This window comes from Oncorhynchus mykiss, chromosome 3 (genome assembly GCF_057628025.1).
Source record: "Oncorhynchus mykiss isolate SJ-2025 chromosome 3, ASM5762802v1, whole genome shotgun sequence".
NCBI lineage: Eukaryota > Metazoa > Chordata > Actinopteri > Salmoniformes > Salmonidae > Oncorhynchus > Oncorhynchus mykiss.
Window position 1 is genome coordinate 46,100,138 of NC_143024.1, and position 16,058 is coordinate 46,116,195.

Sequence of the window (16,058 nt, forward strand, 5' to 3'; positions counted from 1 at the left end):
GGGTATGCATGCTCTTTTCTCAATCCTCCTCAATAACATGACAGAAGTTGGCAAGAATACTGCTTCCCGTAAGGTTTGAATAACTTCAATAAAAACAACATCACCACTACAAGTAATTTGTTATGCCCATTATTTTTAAAACCCTTTATCCAGCTCTTAAATGGGGGATGTTTAGAATGGTTCTCCCCTGGGACTTTGTTTGGGAGTGGTACACTACAGCTCTCTTGTCATCTCTGCACCTGTTTTAGGGGGACTGCACCATGTCAGCCATGAGAGTTTAAGGACATTCCCGCATCCACTCTGTTTCTATTTTCTTGGTTTCTCACTCTCACAGTCATAATGCGCCAGGTTGATTTACATTTACGCTCCCAAGAAAACCCCACTGTTTTCATCCTTTGCCAAGGCTTTTTTTCCTGTCTCTGCTAAAACCTCCCTCTCTCTCACCCTGCCCCCACACCTCCGACCCCACTCCACCCAAACCAAAGCCTGCAATTCATCAGCAATGACAGGCTCTCAGAAACTCTCTCAGAGCCCGGACTTACTGGTGTAAACCAGATGTTGTCACTAAATCAATACCCACACAGACATCTTAGGCCAACAAGAGGTGTGAGTGTGTGTGTGTGTGTGTGAGATGCATTGGGAATAGAGGTAGATCTCACACAGGGAAGGCAGTTCCTGCATGTCCTCTCCGACACCTGCTCAGTGTTGAACACACCATGACCGGTCAAAGTATACGGTACAGTAACACAGACAGAACACCATTGTTACTTTAAAGCCCTCTAAACATATGTAGTGAGTGACCCTGTCATGTTTAATCTCCTCCTGCGCCTGTAGATATCCCTATATCATTCTTTTAAACCCAGTGAACCTGTATTAGTAACTCCATCTCTACAATCCCTGTACACCGGCTCAGGAAAACCCTTGGGTTGTGTTCATTTGGGCACACTGACAAAATGATAGAAAACAAGTGTGTCTTATTGGGCACATTCAGGTAGTACCTCGTTAATTACCTACATTTTCTTCCACTTTGTGCCTAATGAACACGGCCCAGGTCAGAGCAGCAAAGGGACAGCTGGACCTAATAGAGAGGGACAGAGGACAATACCATATAGACTGAAGAGGATGAGATGACATAGCAGGCTGGTTTTCTAGCAGTGTGTCAACAGAGCCCTGGCATTCCATAGTGGCAGGTTGCAGTGTTGCCATGACGAATGGGCGCTCTAAGCGGTGGAGACAGGTCGGCTGAGACGTGGCGGCATTCTCCTTGCGGCGATAAGGGAGCTTTGCAAATATTTCCACTACTTGTGTGAGTGTGGCAAGGTTTTTATTTTTTTTATTTTTAAAGAAGCGAAAGGGAGAGAAAGAGAAAAGAGTCAGCAGAACTGCCACTGGGCAGTCGCCACATCAACTTGGCGCTTAGGGTCACTCCAATGTGAGGGCTGTCACCTTGGCAACCGTTCAGTAGACACACGCAGGCAAGCAGTGTGTAAAACGGGGTGGGCACCACAAAATGAGAGGTTCATGTAGTGGGGCAGCATCTCAATGTCACCAGCTGTTCTGTGCACTCTGGCACACACACACACATTTCCTCTCCGAGGGGTCATCAGTAGGGCATCTCACATTCTCTGACAGTCAGGGAGCATGTCTACTACATCTTTTGTTTGTCATATGATCACTACAACCATACCACGTAAAAACCAGTGGTGTCAAGTGCTTAAATAAAAAATACTTTAAAGTACTAAAGTAGTATTTTGGAGTATCTGTACTTTACTATTTATATTTGAGACTGGTACTTTAATACATTCCTAAAAGAATGTTTTACTTTTTACTCCACACATTTTCCCTGACAACCAAAAGTACTAGTTACATTTTGAATGCGTAGGACAGGAAAATTGTCAAATTCATGCACTTATCAAGACTCACTAAACACAAATGCATCTTTTGTAAATAATGTGACCCTTGCGACACATACATTTTAAAAACAAGAAAATGGTGCTGTCTGCTTTGCATAAGGAATTTTTAATTATTTATACTTTTAATACTTAAATATATTTAAAACCAAATACTTTTTACTCAAGTAGTATTTTACAGGCTGACTTCCACTTTTACTCAAGTATGACAATTGGGTGCTTTTTCCACCACTGCATAAAATATATAAAATGTATGAAATAAACTAGATAAACACAGTGTACAAAACATTAAGAACAACTTCCTAATAACAACTTCCTAACAACTTCCTAATATTGATTTGATGCTGGTCCATGTTGACTCCAATGCTTAACACAGTTGTGTCAAGTTGTCTGGATGTCCTTTGGGTGGTGGAACATTCTTGATACACACAGGAAACTGTTGAGCGTGAAAAACCCAGCAGGGTTGCAGTTCTTAAATCTTATGTGTCTGGACCATTCACCCCCTGAATGGAACACATACACAATCCATGTCTCAATTCTTAAAAATCTTTCTTTAACCGGTCTCCTCCCCCTCATCTACACATTGAAGGGGAATTAACAAGTGACATCAATAAGGATCATAGCTTTCACCTGGTCAGTCTCATGGAAATAGCAGGTGTGCATAATGTTTTGTACACAGTGTATAAAAACATCAATAAGTCTTTAGTTAAACTAGTGCTATAACTCAGTTCACCAAATAACAATTAAACACAAAACTGAAAAGGGAAATGTTTATCAACTGGCTTTTTATTGAGGGACATGCAACTGTTAGGGGGGGAAAGGGTCTATATACACAGCAGAGTTCAGATGGAAAAATGTTCAGTGGGACCTTGACAAGCCAGAGAGCACCAGCATTACACAAACTAGGTATCCTGACCCAAAGCATTGTGGGCCAGAACAGGACCTGGACCGCAGTCTTTCTTCAGCTCCTTGTTCCATATAGAAAATTCAAAAGAGGGGTCTTTGGGCCTGGTAGAGCTGCCTCTGGGGGAAGAGGAGAGGGAGGCTGGGTTGAGCTGATCTCAGCGATGCAGGACCCTTCAGCTCCATTCCTCACAGTGGACTCAAAAGGCACGGTCTTGTGTACACACACAGTCCTGGGCGTGCTCAGTCATACACACACTTAGATGGGCCAGTCTGCTCAGTCCGACTCGCTGTTGTCGTCCTCCACACCCTCTGGTGCCTCCTGCTCGCCCCCCTCCTCGTCGCTCTCCTTGTCCCAGTCCTTCATGGAGGCTCCCATCATAAAGTCGTCTCTCAGCACGCTCCAGGCTGGTTTCTCTTCTGCCTCCCTGCCAGTCTATACATAAACAAAATATATCAGCTTTTTACAAAGATGGTACTTATTACCCATACATGATCCGTTTCTTATAGAATAGACCACCACTATAACTCCCAACTCCTCAGTCTCATAACAATAGTCTCCAAGAAAGTTTCACAACATCCCACAGCCAACAGTGCCACCATGTGGACATCAAGGGAAACTACACTTCACAACAGGCCACTCCAGAGAATATTTATTAAATTATAACATTAAATAAGCGGTTATGGTGGCAATTATTACAGACCTGCCCTATACAAGACGCATTTTATTAATGTTAAAATCCCATGTCAATCACCAGAAAAATATCCTGGGTTTGGGTGTCTGAAACATTTCCTAGACGCAATAGATGGTATAGTTTGATGCCAATCCCCAATCTAAACCCTTCAATCTCCAGTGCCAGCCCAGCGGCCCTGTTAGTATGTCAGACTGTCCCTATGGTGCTGCTGTTAGTATGACAGCTCTCTCCATATTTAGAGGTTGGCCGATTTAAAGTTTTTATAACAATCGGCATTTGTGGACGTCGATTACATTGCATTCCATGAGTCAACTGCGTGGCAGGCTGACCACCTGTTACGCGAGTGCAGTAAGCCAAGGTAAGTTACTAGCTAGCATTAAACTTATCTTATAAAAAACAATCAATCTTCACATAATCACTAGTTAATTACACAGGTGATGATATTACTAGGTTAATTAGCCGGTCCTGCGTTGCATATAATCAATGCAGTGCCTGTTAATTTATCATCGAATCACAGCCTACTTTGCCAAACGGGTGATGATTTAACAAAAGTATATTGCTGAACAAAGCACAATCGTTGCACGAATGTGCCTAACCATAAACATCTTTTGCCTTTCTTAAAATCAATACACCGAAGTATACAGTGCCTTGCGAAAGTATTCGGCCCCCTTGAACTTTGCGTCCTTTTGCCACATTTCAGGCTTCAAACATAAAGATATAAAACTGTATTTTTTTGTGAAGAATCAACAACAAGTGGGACACAATCAAGAAGTGGAACGACATTTATTGGATATTTCAAACTTTTTTAACAAATCAAAAACTGAAAAATTGGGCGTGCAAAATTATTCAGCCCCTTTACTTTCAGTGCAGCAAACTCTCTCCAGAAGTTCAGTGAGGATCTCTGAATGATCCAATGTTGACCTAAATGACTAATGATGATAAATACAATCCACCTGTGTGTAATCAAGTCTCCGTATAAATGCACCTGCACTGTGATAGTCTCAGAGGTCTGTCAAAAGCACAGAGAGAATCATGAAGAACAAGGAACACACCAGGCAGGTCCGAGATACTGTTGTGAAGAAGTTTAAAGCCGGATTTGGATACAAAAAGATTTCCCAAGCTTTAAACATCCCAAGGAGCACTGTGCAAGCGATAATATTGAAATGGAAGGAGTATCAGACCACTGCAAATCTACCAAGACCTGGCCGTCCCTCTAAACTTTCAGCTCATACAAGGAGAAGACTGATCAGAGATGCAGCCAAGAGGCCCATGATCACTCTGGATGAACTGCAGAGATCTACAGCTGAGGTGGGAGACTCTGTCCATAGGAAAACAATCAGTCGTAAATTGCACAAATCTGGCCTTTATGGAAGAGTGGCAAGAAGAAAGCCATTTCTTAAAGATATCCATAAAAAGTGTGGTTTAAAGTTTGCCACAAGCCACCTGGGAGACACACCAAACATGTGGAAGAAGGTGCTCTGGTCAGATGAAACCAAAATTGAACTTTTTGGCAACAATGCAAAACGTTATGTTTGGCGTAAAAGCAACACAGCTGAACACACCATCCCCACTGTCAAACATGGTGGTGGCAGCATCATGGTTTGGGCCTGCTTTTCTTCAGCAGGGACAGGGAAGATGGTTGGAGCCAAATACAGGACCATTCTGGAAGAAAACCTGATGGAGTTTGCAAAAGACCTGAGACTGGGACGGAGATTTGTCTTCCAACAAGACAATGATCCAAAACATAAAGCAAAATCTACAATAGAATGGTTCAAAAATAAACATATCCAGGTGTTAGAATGGCCAAGTCAAAGTCCAGACCTGAATCCAATTGAGAATCTGTATAAAGAACTGAAAACTGCTGTTCACAAATGCTCTCCATCCAACCTCACGGAGCTCAAGCTGTTTTGCAAGGAGGAATGGGAAAAAATGTCAGTCTCTCGATGTGCAAAACTGATAGAGACATACCCCAAGCGACTTACAGCTGTAATCGCAGCAAAAGGTGGCGCTACAAAGTATTAACTTAAGGGGGCTGAATAATTTTGCACGCCCAATTTTTCAGTTTTTGATTTGTTAAAAAAGTTTGAAATATCCAATAAATGTCGTTCCACTTCATGATTGTGTCCCACTTGTTGTTGATTCTTCACAAAAAAATACAGTTTTATATATTTATGTTTGAAGCCTGAAATGTGGCAAAAGGTCGCAAAGTTCAAGGGGGCCGAATACTTTCGCAAGGCACTGTATATATTTTTAAACCTGCATATTTAGTTAAAATAAATCCATGTTAGCAGGCAATATTAACTAGGGAAATTGTGTCACTTCTCTTGCGTTCCTTGCACGCAGAGTCAGGGTATATGCAACAATTTGGGCCGAGTGGCTCGTTGCAAACTAATTTGCCAGATTTGTACATAATGACATTTTTTATTTTACCTTTATTTATACAGGTTTTTTCTCATTGAGATAACATCTCTTTTCCAAGAGAGACCTGGTCCAATAGCAGCAGGGGGAACAACGTTTCAGACAAAACAACTTAAATACACTACCAGAACATTAAACAAAATTATGAACACACACACATATACAGCACAACAATTACATATTACATTAAAAACAAACATCTTGACCAAAAACAGCTGGCCTAAAAACAATTACACTCTTCTATGATTATATACATCGATCAAGTGTTTGAACTCCACCAACGAAACTAGATAGCATTTTAAAATGTTCAGGAGAGAATTCCAGGACCACGGAGCTAAGTAACTAAAACTATTTCTACCATGAACTTAAACGTTTAAGGAACTTTAACGTAAGCTTTTTCACATGGCACATATTGCACTTTAACTTTCTTCTCCAACACTGTTTTTGCATTACTTAAACCAAATTGAACATGTTTCATTATTTATTTGAGGCTAAATATATTTTATTGATGTACTATATTAAGTTAAAACAAGTGTTCATTCAGTATTGTTGTAATTGTCATTATTACAAAAAAATACAAATATCTACCGATTAATCGGTATCAGCTTTTTTGGGCCCGCCAATAAATCGGTATCGGCGTTGAAAAATCATAATCGGCCGACCTCTACTTTAATGTACTACTGAAGTAGTTTTCTTGGGTATTTGACAACTTTTACTTCACTACAATACCTAAAGAAAATAATGTACTTTTTACTCCATTAATTTTCCCTGACACCCAAAAGTATTCGTTCAATTTTGAATGCTTAGCAGGACCGAAAAAATTGTCCAATTCACACACTTATCAAGAAAACATGCCTGGCCATCCCTACCGCCTCAGATCTGGCAGACTCACTAAACACAAATGCTTAGTTTGTAAATTGTGCGTGAGGGTTGGAGTGTGCCCCTGGCTATCCGTAAATTTAAAAAACAAGAAAATTGTGCTGTCTGGTTTGTTTAATATAAGGAATATGAAATGATACATAGTTTCACTTTTATTTTTGATATGTAAGTACATTTAAAACCAAACACTAAGACTTTTACTCAAGTATTATTTTACTGGGTGACATTCACTTTTACTTTTTTATGAAGGCATTTTTACTTTTACTCAAGTATGACAATTAGGTACTTTTTCGACCACTGCATATTGGAACATTTGCACGTAGCCTACTGCCGTGTGCGCATTGCTTATAATGTAAAAAATAAATTAAAAAAATAAAAATTAAAAAAAGTTTATCTAAATTAAGCTAAACTTGATCTATTGCTTAACAAAAATATGTAAAAAAATATGTGTAGTGGTTGTATGAATTTGGGATCCATCGTCCCACAACTGCCCCAGAGTCTGATTCAAATGTTTTTTTTCCTCGCACAGAACGACAAGCTAACCAATAGATTAGGTTAACTTTCCTACTATTGGGTATAGAACATTGACATAGGCAAGTGATTTTGCTGTTTGTTTACTTGTCTTGTTGGCTGAGGAAAAGCAAATGTGGACAGTTCTTCTAACATCTTCAAAGTGTACATCAGAATTCAATAAGAAGTGTGTCTGTCTTCACTTGTAGGGTACTTCGGAGCTGCTAGGCCTGTGAGAAGGACCCGACTAATAAGAATTGATATAGCTGAGAGAGCCATGTGAGTGAGGTGCATTGGTGCACAGCGACTGGCATCCGGGAGAATGGAATTATAACTATTATATTCAGCACAACTACAACTGGCTGCAATTTACACTTTAGCTGCAATAAATCTTTAGTGGGGGGGTGAATTTAGCACCTGCCTTAAGACCAACTCTGGGGAAACGGAGGTATCGGGGATGAAACTCACCATCTGTCTCTCTGTCTTGGTGACAACCTCGCCGCCTCCCCCTGTGCCACGCAGCACGTTGATGAAGTCTTTTTTGGAGACAGAGGAGAGGAGCTTGGCCTTCTTCCTCTCCGAGCCGCCCGCCTCCTTCACCTTCTCATCCACCGTTTTCTGGTGCTTCCTCACAGCGTTGAACAGCTGTACTACCCCCCTGTGGAAAGAGAGGTACACACATCACACTGTCATTCTGGTAGAATTTAAAGCCAATTCACAATACACACTCATTAATTGTAATATTTTGTGGCGCTTATATTTAGCACATAATCATAAATGCATGGGATTTTTTCCTGATCTAATAATTTTGTTATATGCTGTTGAATTACACCTTTTGTTGTTACAGCGTGAATTCAAAATGGTTTAAAGGTGTTTTTTCCACCCATCTACACACAAACCCCCATAATAAAATGGAAACAGGTTTAGAAATATTAACTAATTTATTGAAAATTAAATAAAAAAATAACCAATTTACATAAGCATTCACACCACTAAATCAATACATGTTAGAATCACCATTGGCAGCAATTACAGCTGTGAGTCTTTCTGGATAAGTCTCTAAGAGCTTTGCACACCTGAAATGTACAACATTTGGCCATTATACGTTTCATAATTCATCAAGCTCTGTCAAGTTGGTTGTTGATCATTGCTAGACAACCATTTCCAGGTCTTGACATAGATCTTCAAGGAGATTTAAGCTGAAACTAACTCGGCCATTCAGGAACATTAACTGTCTTCTTGGTAAGCAACTCCAGTGTATATTTGGTCAGATTATTGTCCCGCTGAAAGGTGAATTAATCTCCCAGTGTCTGGTGGAAAGGATTTTGCCTGTGCTTGGCTCCATTCTTGTTTAGTTTCTCATCCCGAAAAACTCCCCCAGTCCTTAACGATTACAGGCATACCCATAACATGTTGCAGCCACCACTATGCTTGAAAATATGGCGCATGGTACTCAGTAATGTGTTGTATTGGATTGTCCCAAACATGTTGTATTCAGGACAAAAAGTGAATTGCTTTGCCACATTTTTTGCAGTATTACTTTCGTGTGTTGTTGCAAACAGGGTGCATGTTCAGGAATAGTTGCATACTGTACAGGCTTCCTTTTCACTCTGTCAGTTAGGTTAGTATTGTGGAGTAGCTACAAAATTGTTGATCCATCCTCAGTTTTCTACTATCACAGCCATTAAACTAACCGTTTTAAAGTCACCATTTAAAAGAGAAATCCCTGAGAGGTTTCCTTCCTCTCTGGCAACTGAGTTAGGAAGGACTCCTGTATCTTTGTTGTGACTTGGTGTGTTGATACACCTTCCAAAGGGATATTAAATGTCTGCTTACATTGTTTTTTTAGTATACCAATAGATGCCCTTCTTTGTGAGGAATTGGAAAACTTCCCTGGTCTCTGTGGTTGTACCTGTTTGAAATTCACTGCTCGACTGAGGGAACTTAAAGATAATTGTATGTATGCGGTACAGAAATGCTGTAGTCATTAAAAAAATGATGTTAAGCACTATTATGGCAGAGTGAGCCCATGCAAGTTATCATGCGACTCCTTACAACAATGGGTTGAATACAGTACATTCAGAAAGCATTCAGACCCCTAGACCTTTTCCACGTTATGTTACAGCCTTACTCAAAAATGTATAAAATTAAAATCCCTCAATCAACACACAACACCCCATAATGACAAAGCAAAAACACAAACACCTTATTTACTTAAGTATTCAGACCCATTGCTATGAGACTAGAAATTGAGCTCAGGTGCATCCTGTTTCCATTGATCACCTCAGATGTTTCTACAAATTGATTGGAGTTCGCCTGTGGTAAATTAAATTAATTAGACATGATTCTGACAGTGCATGTCAGAGCAAAAACCAAGCCATGAGGTCAAAGGAATTGTCTGTAGAGCTCCGAGACAAGATTGTGTTGAGGCACAATTCTGGGGAAGGGTATCAAAACATTTCTGTAGCATTCAAGGTCCAAAAACAGTGGCCTCCATCATTCTTAAATGGAATAACCAAGACTCTTCCTAGAGCTGGCCGCCAGGCCAAACCGAGCAATTGGAGGAGAAGGGCCTTGGTCAGGAAGGTGACCAAGAACCCGGTGGTCACTCTGGCAGAGCTCCAGACTTCCTCTGTAGAGATGAGAGAACCTTCCAGAAGGACAACCATCTCTGCAGCACTCCACCAAATCAGGCCTTTATGGTATAGTGGCCAGACAGAAAGCCATTCCTCAGTAAAAAGGCACATGATAGCCCACTTGGAACGCCTAAAGGACTCCCAGACCATGAGAAACAAGATTCACTGGTCTGATGAAAACAAGATTCAACACTTTGGCCTGAATGCCAAGTGTCATGTCTGGAGGAAACCTGGCACCATCCCTACAGTGAATCATGGTGGGGGCAGCATCATGTGTGGGGATGTTTTTCAGCAGCAGGGACTGGGCGACTAGTCAGGATTGAGAGAAAGATGAAGGGAGCAAAGTATAGAGAAATCCTTGATGAAAACCTGCACCAGAGTACTCAGGACCTCTGACTGAGGCGAAGGTTCATCTTCCAACAGGACAACGACCCTAAGCACACAGCCAAGACAATGCAGGAGTGGCTTTGGGACATGTCTCTCTCTGAATATCCTTAAGTGGCCCAGCCAGATCGGGCTTGAACCCGATCAAACATCTCTGGAGTGACTTCAAAATATCTGTGCAGCGACGTTCCTCACCTAACCTGAAGGAGCTTGAGAGGATCCGCAGAGAAGAATGGGAGAAACTCCCCAAATATAGGCATGGCTAAACTTGTAGCATCATACCCAAGAAGACTCAAGGCTGTAATTGCATCAACAAAGTACTGAATACTTATGTAAATAAGGTATGTGTTTTACTTTTAATACTTTTGCAAAAAATGTGAAACTTTTTTTGCTGTCATTATGGGGTGTTGTGTGTAGATTGAGGGGGGTAAAAACAATTAAATCAATTTTAGAATAAGGCTGGAAAGTAACAAAATGTGGGAAAAGTCAAGGTGTCTGAATACTTTCCGAATGCACTGTACTTATTGATTCAAGACATTTCAGCTTTTCATTCATTTGTAAAAAACAAAACAAAAAAACAAGATAATTCCACTTTGACATTATGGGGTATTGTGTGTGTGTGTAGGCCAGTGACCAAAAATCGAAATTGAATCCATTTTAAAATCAGGCTTTAACACGACAACATTTGGAAAAAGTCACGTGGTGTGAATACTTTCTGAAGGCACTGTAGGTTTGTAAGCGGCACACGTGTGTTTGTACCTGGTAGCAACTCTCTGCAGGTTCCTCTCATTCTCTCTGTCTTTTACAACATCTGGTTTCTCTCGACACATCATCTCCCAAGCTCGCTTTTTATCAGTCTGGCGGCCAGGAGAAAAAAAAGTTATTAAGCACGTACATACAGGCAAGCTGTACTGAATAAATACCATGGGTGCAATTTAACGCCAGGTGAACTGGTCTAAGGACATTTCTGTTATCAGGCTATCATCTGATTTCAATAACCAGTTTAATACCTGTGTTCATTAAAGTGAGAAATTGACATACAGGTACAGACACAAACATGTACAGACATGAAAATAAACAGTACCTGTTTCTTCCTCTCCAGACTCTCCTTCTTCTCCTTCTCCTTCATCTTGTCCAGCTCTTTGTTCTTCAGCAGGATGCTGGGTTTGCTCGCTGGCGTTTTCTTCTGCAGAATCTTGGCCATGGCCTCCGCCCATCCAGCATTGGGGTTGGTGTCTACATCATCTGCTTCTCTGTTGCCTTCACCCTCTTCTTTCTCTCCTTCGCTCCCTCCATACTTAACCTGCTCCCCATCACTCTCTCCATCCTCTTCTCCGTCATCACTTCCTCCATCCTCTGACCCCTCTCCATCGCTCCCTCCATCCTCTGACCCCCCGCTGTCAGAATCATCACTCTCAGCACTGTGGTCCTCCTGGGGCTCAGAATCCTCTTCTGATGTGTGAAAATAAGGCATTTATCATATTGACTTATACAAATAATAGCTAAGCTTAAATAGGTTGCAAATTCAAAACAATTTAGCTCTGCCATTTCAGATCTAGCTTAACCTAGCAGACAGTTAATTAACACCTAATGTTAGCATTGTTCATGCTTCTCTATAAACACTAGCTACAATCTAAGGCTGGGCATTAAGTATTGATTCGATCAAATGTTTAGCTTACACAGACAGCTTGCTAACCAATTATCTAAGTTATCTCCCTAAACTAGCCAAGTTACGTCACATTGGCTAGCTACTTTTTAGGTTTTGGTTTATTATTTCACTTTATTAACTAGACAAGTCAGTTAAGAACAAATTCTTATTTACAATGGCGGCCTACACCGGCCAAACCAGGAAGACGCTGAGCCAACCTATGGGACTCTCAATCACGGCCGGTTGTGATACAGCCTGGATTCGAACCAGGGTGTCTGTAAGTGACGAATCAAGCAATGAGATGCAATGCCTTAGACCGCGGGGCCACTCGGGAGCCCCCCCAAAACGGGGACCTTTCGCGTGTAAAGCGAACGTTAATGCCATTTGATATTTCAAATGCAGAGCGAAGACGACTAAAAGCAAGTACCATAGCTAGCTAGTACGTTGATCTGCCTACTTAAGACTACACAGGGTTTAATGTAATTTATTAGATACTTAACGTACAGCCATAGATGATCTGATCATGCTAGAGTGCCAATGCTATAGCTAGCCTAGCTACCAGGCTTGAGTCCAGTCTGTTGAGTCTGGGAGAGACCAACGATACAAGGTTAATCATCTAGCTAGCTGCCTATACTTCTTTTGAACAATTCTAAGAAAAACGATTAAAGTTTACCTAATATCACAGCTGAGTTCTCCACATGTGCCTTTTCCACAGATGCCATTATTGTGCAGCACTGAAACCATTCCGTGAACAACGTTCCGTTCCGTGCTGTTTAGTTCCGTATAAAAAGTTCCCACTTGACTTGACTGTGGTCCAAAGGCCTGCAGATGGCGATATTGAGCCGTTTCATCTTACCATCAAATGGACTGCATGCAGCCAGCTATACACTTGTATCCCCTGTGGACCGGTTCATACGTAAAACATTCTCCATTCAGGCTACGAAGGTGTTGATTTCCTCGATTTAATGGTGAGAAGGCAGGAAAAAATTTGGGGAAATATATGTACTTTCTTTATGAAACTTCCTTTTCCACCATCATGCTTGGCTAATGGATAGGAATGCTCGACCCAGATGTTGCGTATTGCGCTCAGCGATTTGGTCCAGTACGGACCGACAAAATTTGGTCTTGTTTAGTGCTGGAGCTCATTCAAAAAAAAATACCCAGTGCTTTGCAAGTGTTAATTTTTACATTTACATTTGTCATGTAGCAGATGTTTTTTTATCCAGAGCGATTTACAGTCAGTGCACTAAACTAAGTTGCTATAGCTAGCCGACCTACCTACCTACCATTAGCCACTCTAGCATGGTGGTGGAAAATGGTGTTTCACAAACAGTATGCAGCCTGAATGGAGAATGTTTTATGTACGAACCAGGGATATGAGTGTATACCTGCATGCATACCCCAATATCGCCATCTGCCGACCTTTAGGCAAACTTGACTGAAGATTATTATTGGCTAATTTAACTGAGGTTCTGCCTTCCTACTCCGTGACATTTGTACTATACAAAAAACACTGCCTGCAAGCCACCCCGAGGGTCCTTGACTGCTCCAAACACGCACGCACGCACACACACACACACACATGCAATTTTGTCAAGTATATTGCGGCGGCAGGTAGCCTAGTGGTTAGACTGTTGGACTAGTAACCGAAAGGTTGCAAGATTGAATCCCCGAGTTGACAAAGTAAAAATCTGTTGTTCTATCCCTGAACAAGGCAGTTAACCCACTGTTCCTAGGCTGTCATTGAAAATAAGAATGTGTTCTTAACTGACTTGCCTAGTGAAATAAATATTGCACAATCCAGATGTGCACAGCTCTTTGGGATTTAGGCAAAAAGACTCACAGCTATAATGGCTGCTAAAGGTGTTTCTAACATGTACTTTAAAAAGTTTCCACTTGGAATATTTTGTGAAGATCATGAAAAAAAAATCTAAATTAAATCAATTTGAATCCACTTTGTAACACAATGAAATGTGAAAAAGGGGGTTAATACCTATGGGCACTGAAGGCTAATACCCTACACATATATTATGTGTTGTACTTTGTTAAACCGGTGGACTCTGTGAATATGTGAGAATATGTATATATATAGAACTATAACCACAGATGTTGTTTGGTTCAGATTTGGTCCGGTCTGGACCGGCCTTGATTTGGCCCAAACATAGACCTGTTCCGATTTGGTCTGACCCGAAAAAAATTGGTCTCGTTTAGGGATGGAGCTCATTTAAAAAAATAAACAGAGTTCTTTGCAAGTGTTCATTTTTGTATTTACATTTTGGTCATTTTAGCAAACGCTTTTATCCAGAGCAATTTACAGTCAGTAAATTGGATCTAGGTGTGACTGTTGGCATGAGTGTCATTTACCGTTTGTGTTCTCATGCCACTTACCTGAGGTCCTCCTGTGTGTTTCAGTCTCTATGATTGCTTTGTAACTCTGCGACCAATCTCGAATCATATCCTGTAGTCGTGTAAAGTGGAGTTCCTCCTCCACCAATCCCTCAGGGTTGCAATGTCGAACTACATCCTCTTATAAGCGGAGGTGAACTGACAAGACAGTGGACCAGCAGCTGTCAGTATGTAACCTGACACCACTGGAAGTCTTGATGGTATTTGTCTGGAACAAAAAATAAGTTGATAGTACAAATTGAAAAGTTTATTGAACTATTTACAGATAAAATATACAAAAGAATACAAATAAATAGGATTAGATTAGCATATATTAAACAATGCCTTCAGAAATGATTTCACACCCCTTCTCTTTTTCCACATTTTGTTGCTTTTACAATGGATTCAATTACAATTTTTTTTGGTCAATGGTCTATGCACAATACCCCATAATGTCAAAGTGGAATTATGTATTCAGACATTTTTGCAGATCAATTATAAACGAAAACTGAAATGTCTTGAGTCAATAAGTATTAAAATCCTTTGTTATGGCAAGCCTAAAGTTCAGGAGTAAACATTTGCTTAACAAGTCACATAATAGGTTGCATGGACCTACTATGTGCAACAATAGTGTTTAACATGATTTTTGAATGATTACCTCATTACCCCACACATAAAATGATCTGTAAGGTCCCTCAGTCAAGCAGTGAATTTCAAACACAGATTTACTCACACAGACCTAAGACCTCGCAAAGAAGGGCACCTATTGGTAGATACATAAAAAATCAAACATTGAACATCCCTTTGAGCATGGTGAAGTTATTAATTACACATTAGAGTGTGTATCAATACACCCAGTCACTGCAAAGATACAGGTGTCCTTTCTAACTTAGTTGATGGAGAGGAAGGAAACCGCTCTGGGATTTCACCATGAGGCCAATGGTGACTTCATGACACTTACATTGTTTAATATCTGTGATAGGAGAAAGCTAAGGATTACATTGTAACATTGTAATTTCTCCACAATAGTAACCTAATTGACAGAGTGAAAAGAGGAAAGACTGTACAAAATTATAATATTTTATAACATGCATCCTCTTTGCAATAAGGCACATAAGGCATAAAGTAATACTGCAAAAAATGTGTCAAAGCAATTCACTTTTTGTCCTTAATACAAAGTGTTATATTTGGGGAAAATCCAATGTGACGTAGAAGTCCGTCACTGGCCGCGGGCAGCATTTGGTTCTTTAACGCACACACATATTCATCACTCCTCCCTGCGCCATTATACCATAAGTTAACAATGTGGGTCGACACACAAATTAACTTCTGTCTTGGTGCAGGCATTTCACACTTGTCAATGTTCATATTTGAGAGATACAATAATTATTACACTTATCAATGTTGTGGATGAGCGCATTGTTTGTTTGTTCTGTTCCTCTCTCTCCATCTCTGTAGCTTCCGGGTATGCTGGAAAAGGACCCGAGCTAAGGGAATTGGGTTGGCTTTATAGTGCCTGTCCCAAATGGCTCATTAATGCATATGGGCATATTGAAAGATATTGTCAGTAGTGATGTAATGTTGTAAATGTTATGTTGTGATATTGTTTTAAGCCGTGTTGCAATGTATATCCTTTAGTATGTTTAGTTCATGGAAAATGTAGGTTTGTATTGTTAATTGATTAATTAAT

The 16,058-nt window shown here is 40.5% G+C and overlaps 1 protein-coding gene across 2 annotated transcripts; it reads right to left on the reverse strand.

Annotated features, from left to right (window-relative positions):
• Window positions 1-2,678: 2,678 nt before the first annotated feature.
• Window positions 2,679-15,857, reverse strand: LOC110519387 (RRP15-like protein). Of its 2 annotated transcripts, XM_036973931.2 has the most exons (6): window positions 15,764-15,857; window positions 14,372-14,597; window positions 11,420-11,787; window positions 11,095-11,192; window positions 7,784-7,973; window positions 2,679-3,249 (listed from the first exon to the last, which is right to left on the reverse strand). In XM_036973931.2, the coding sequence occupies exons 2-6, from the start codon at window positions 14,436-14,438 to the stop codon at window positions 3,091-3,093; spliced, it is 882 nt and encodes a 293-aa protein (XP_036829826.1). In that variant the 5' UTR covers window positions 14,439-14,597; window positions 15,764-15,857; the 3' UTR covers window positions 2,679-3,090. The 2 variants fall into 2 exon arrangements, with proteins under 2 accessions (XP_036829826.1, XP_021452197.1); XM_021596522.3 differs by lacking the exons at window positions 14,372-14,597; window positions 15,764-15,857 and adding an exon at window positions 12,657-12,805.
• Between the last annotated feature and the right edge of the window lie 201 nt (window positions 15,858-16,058).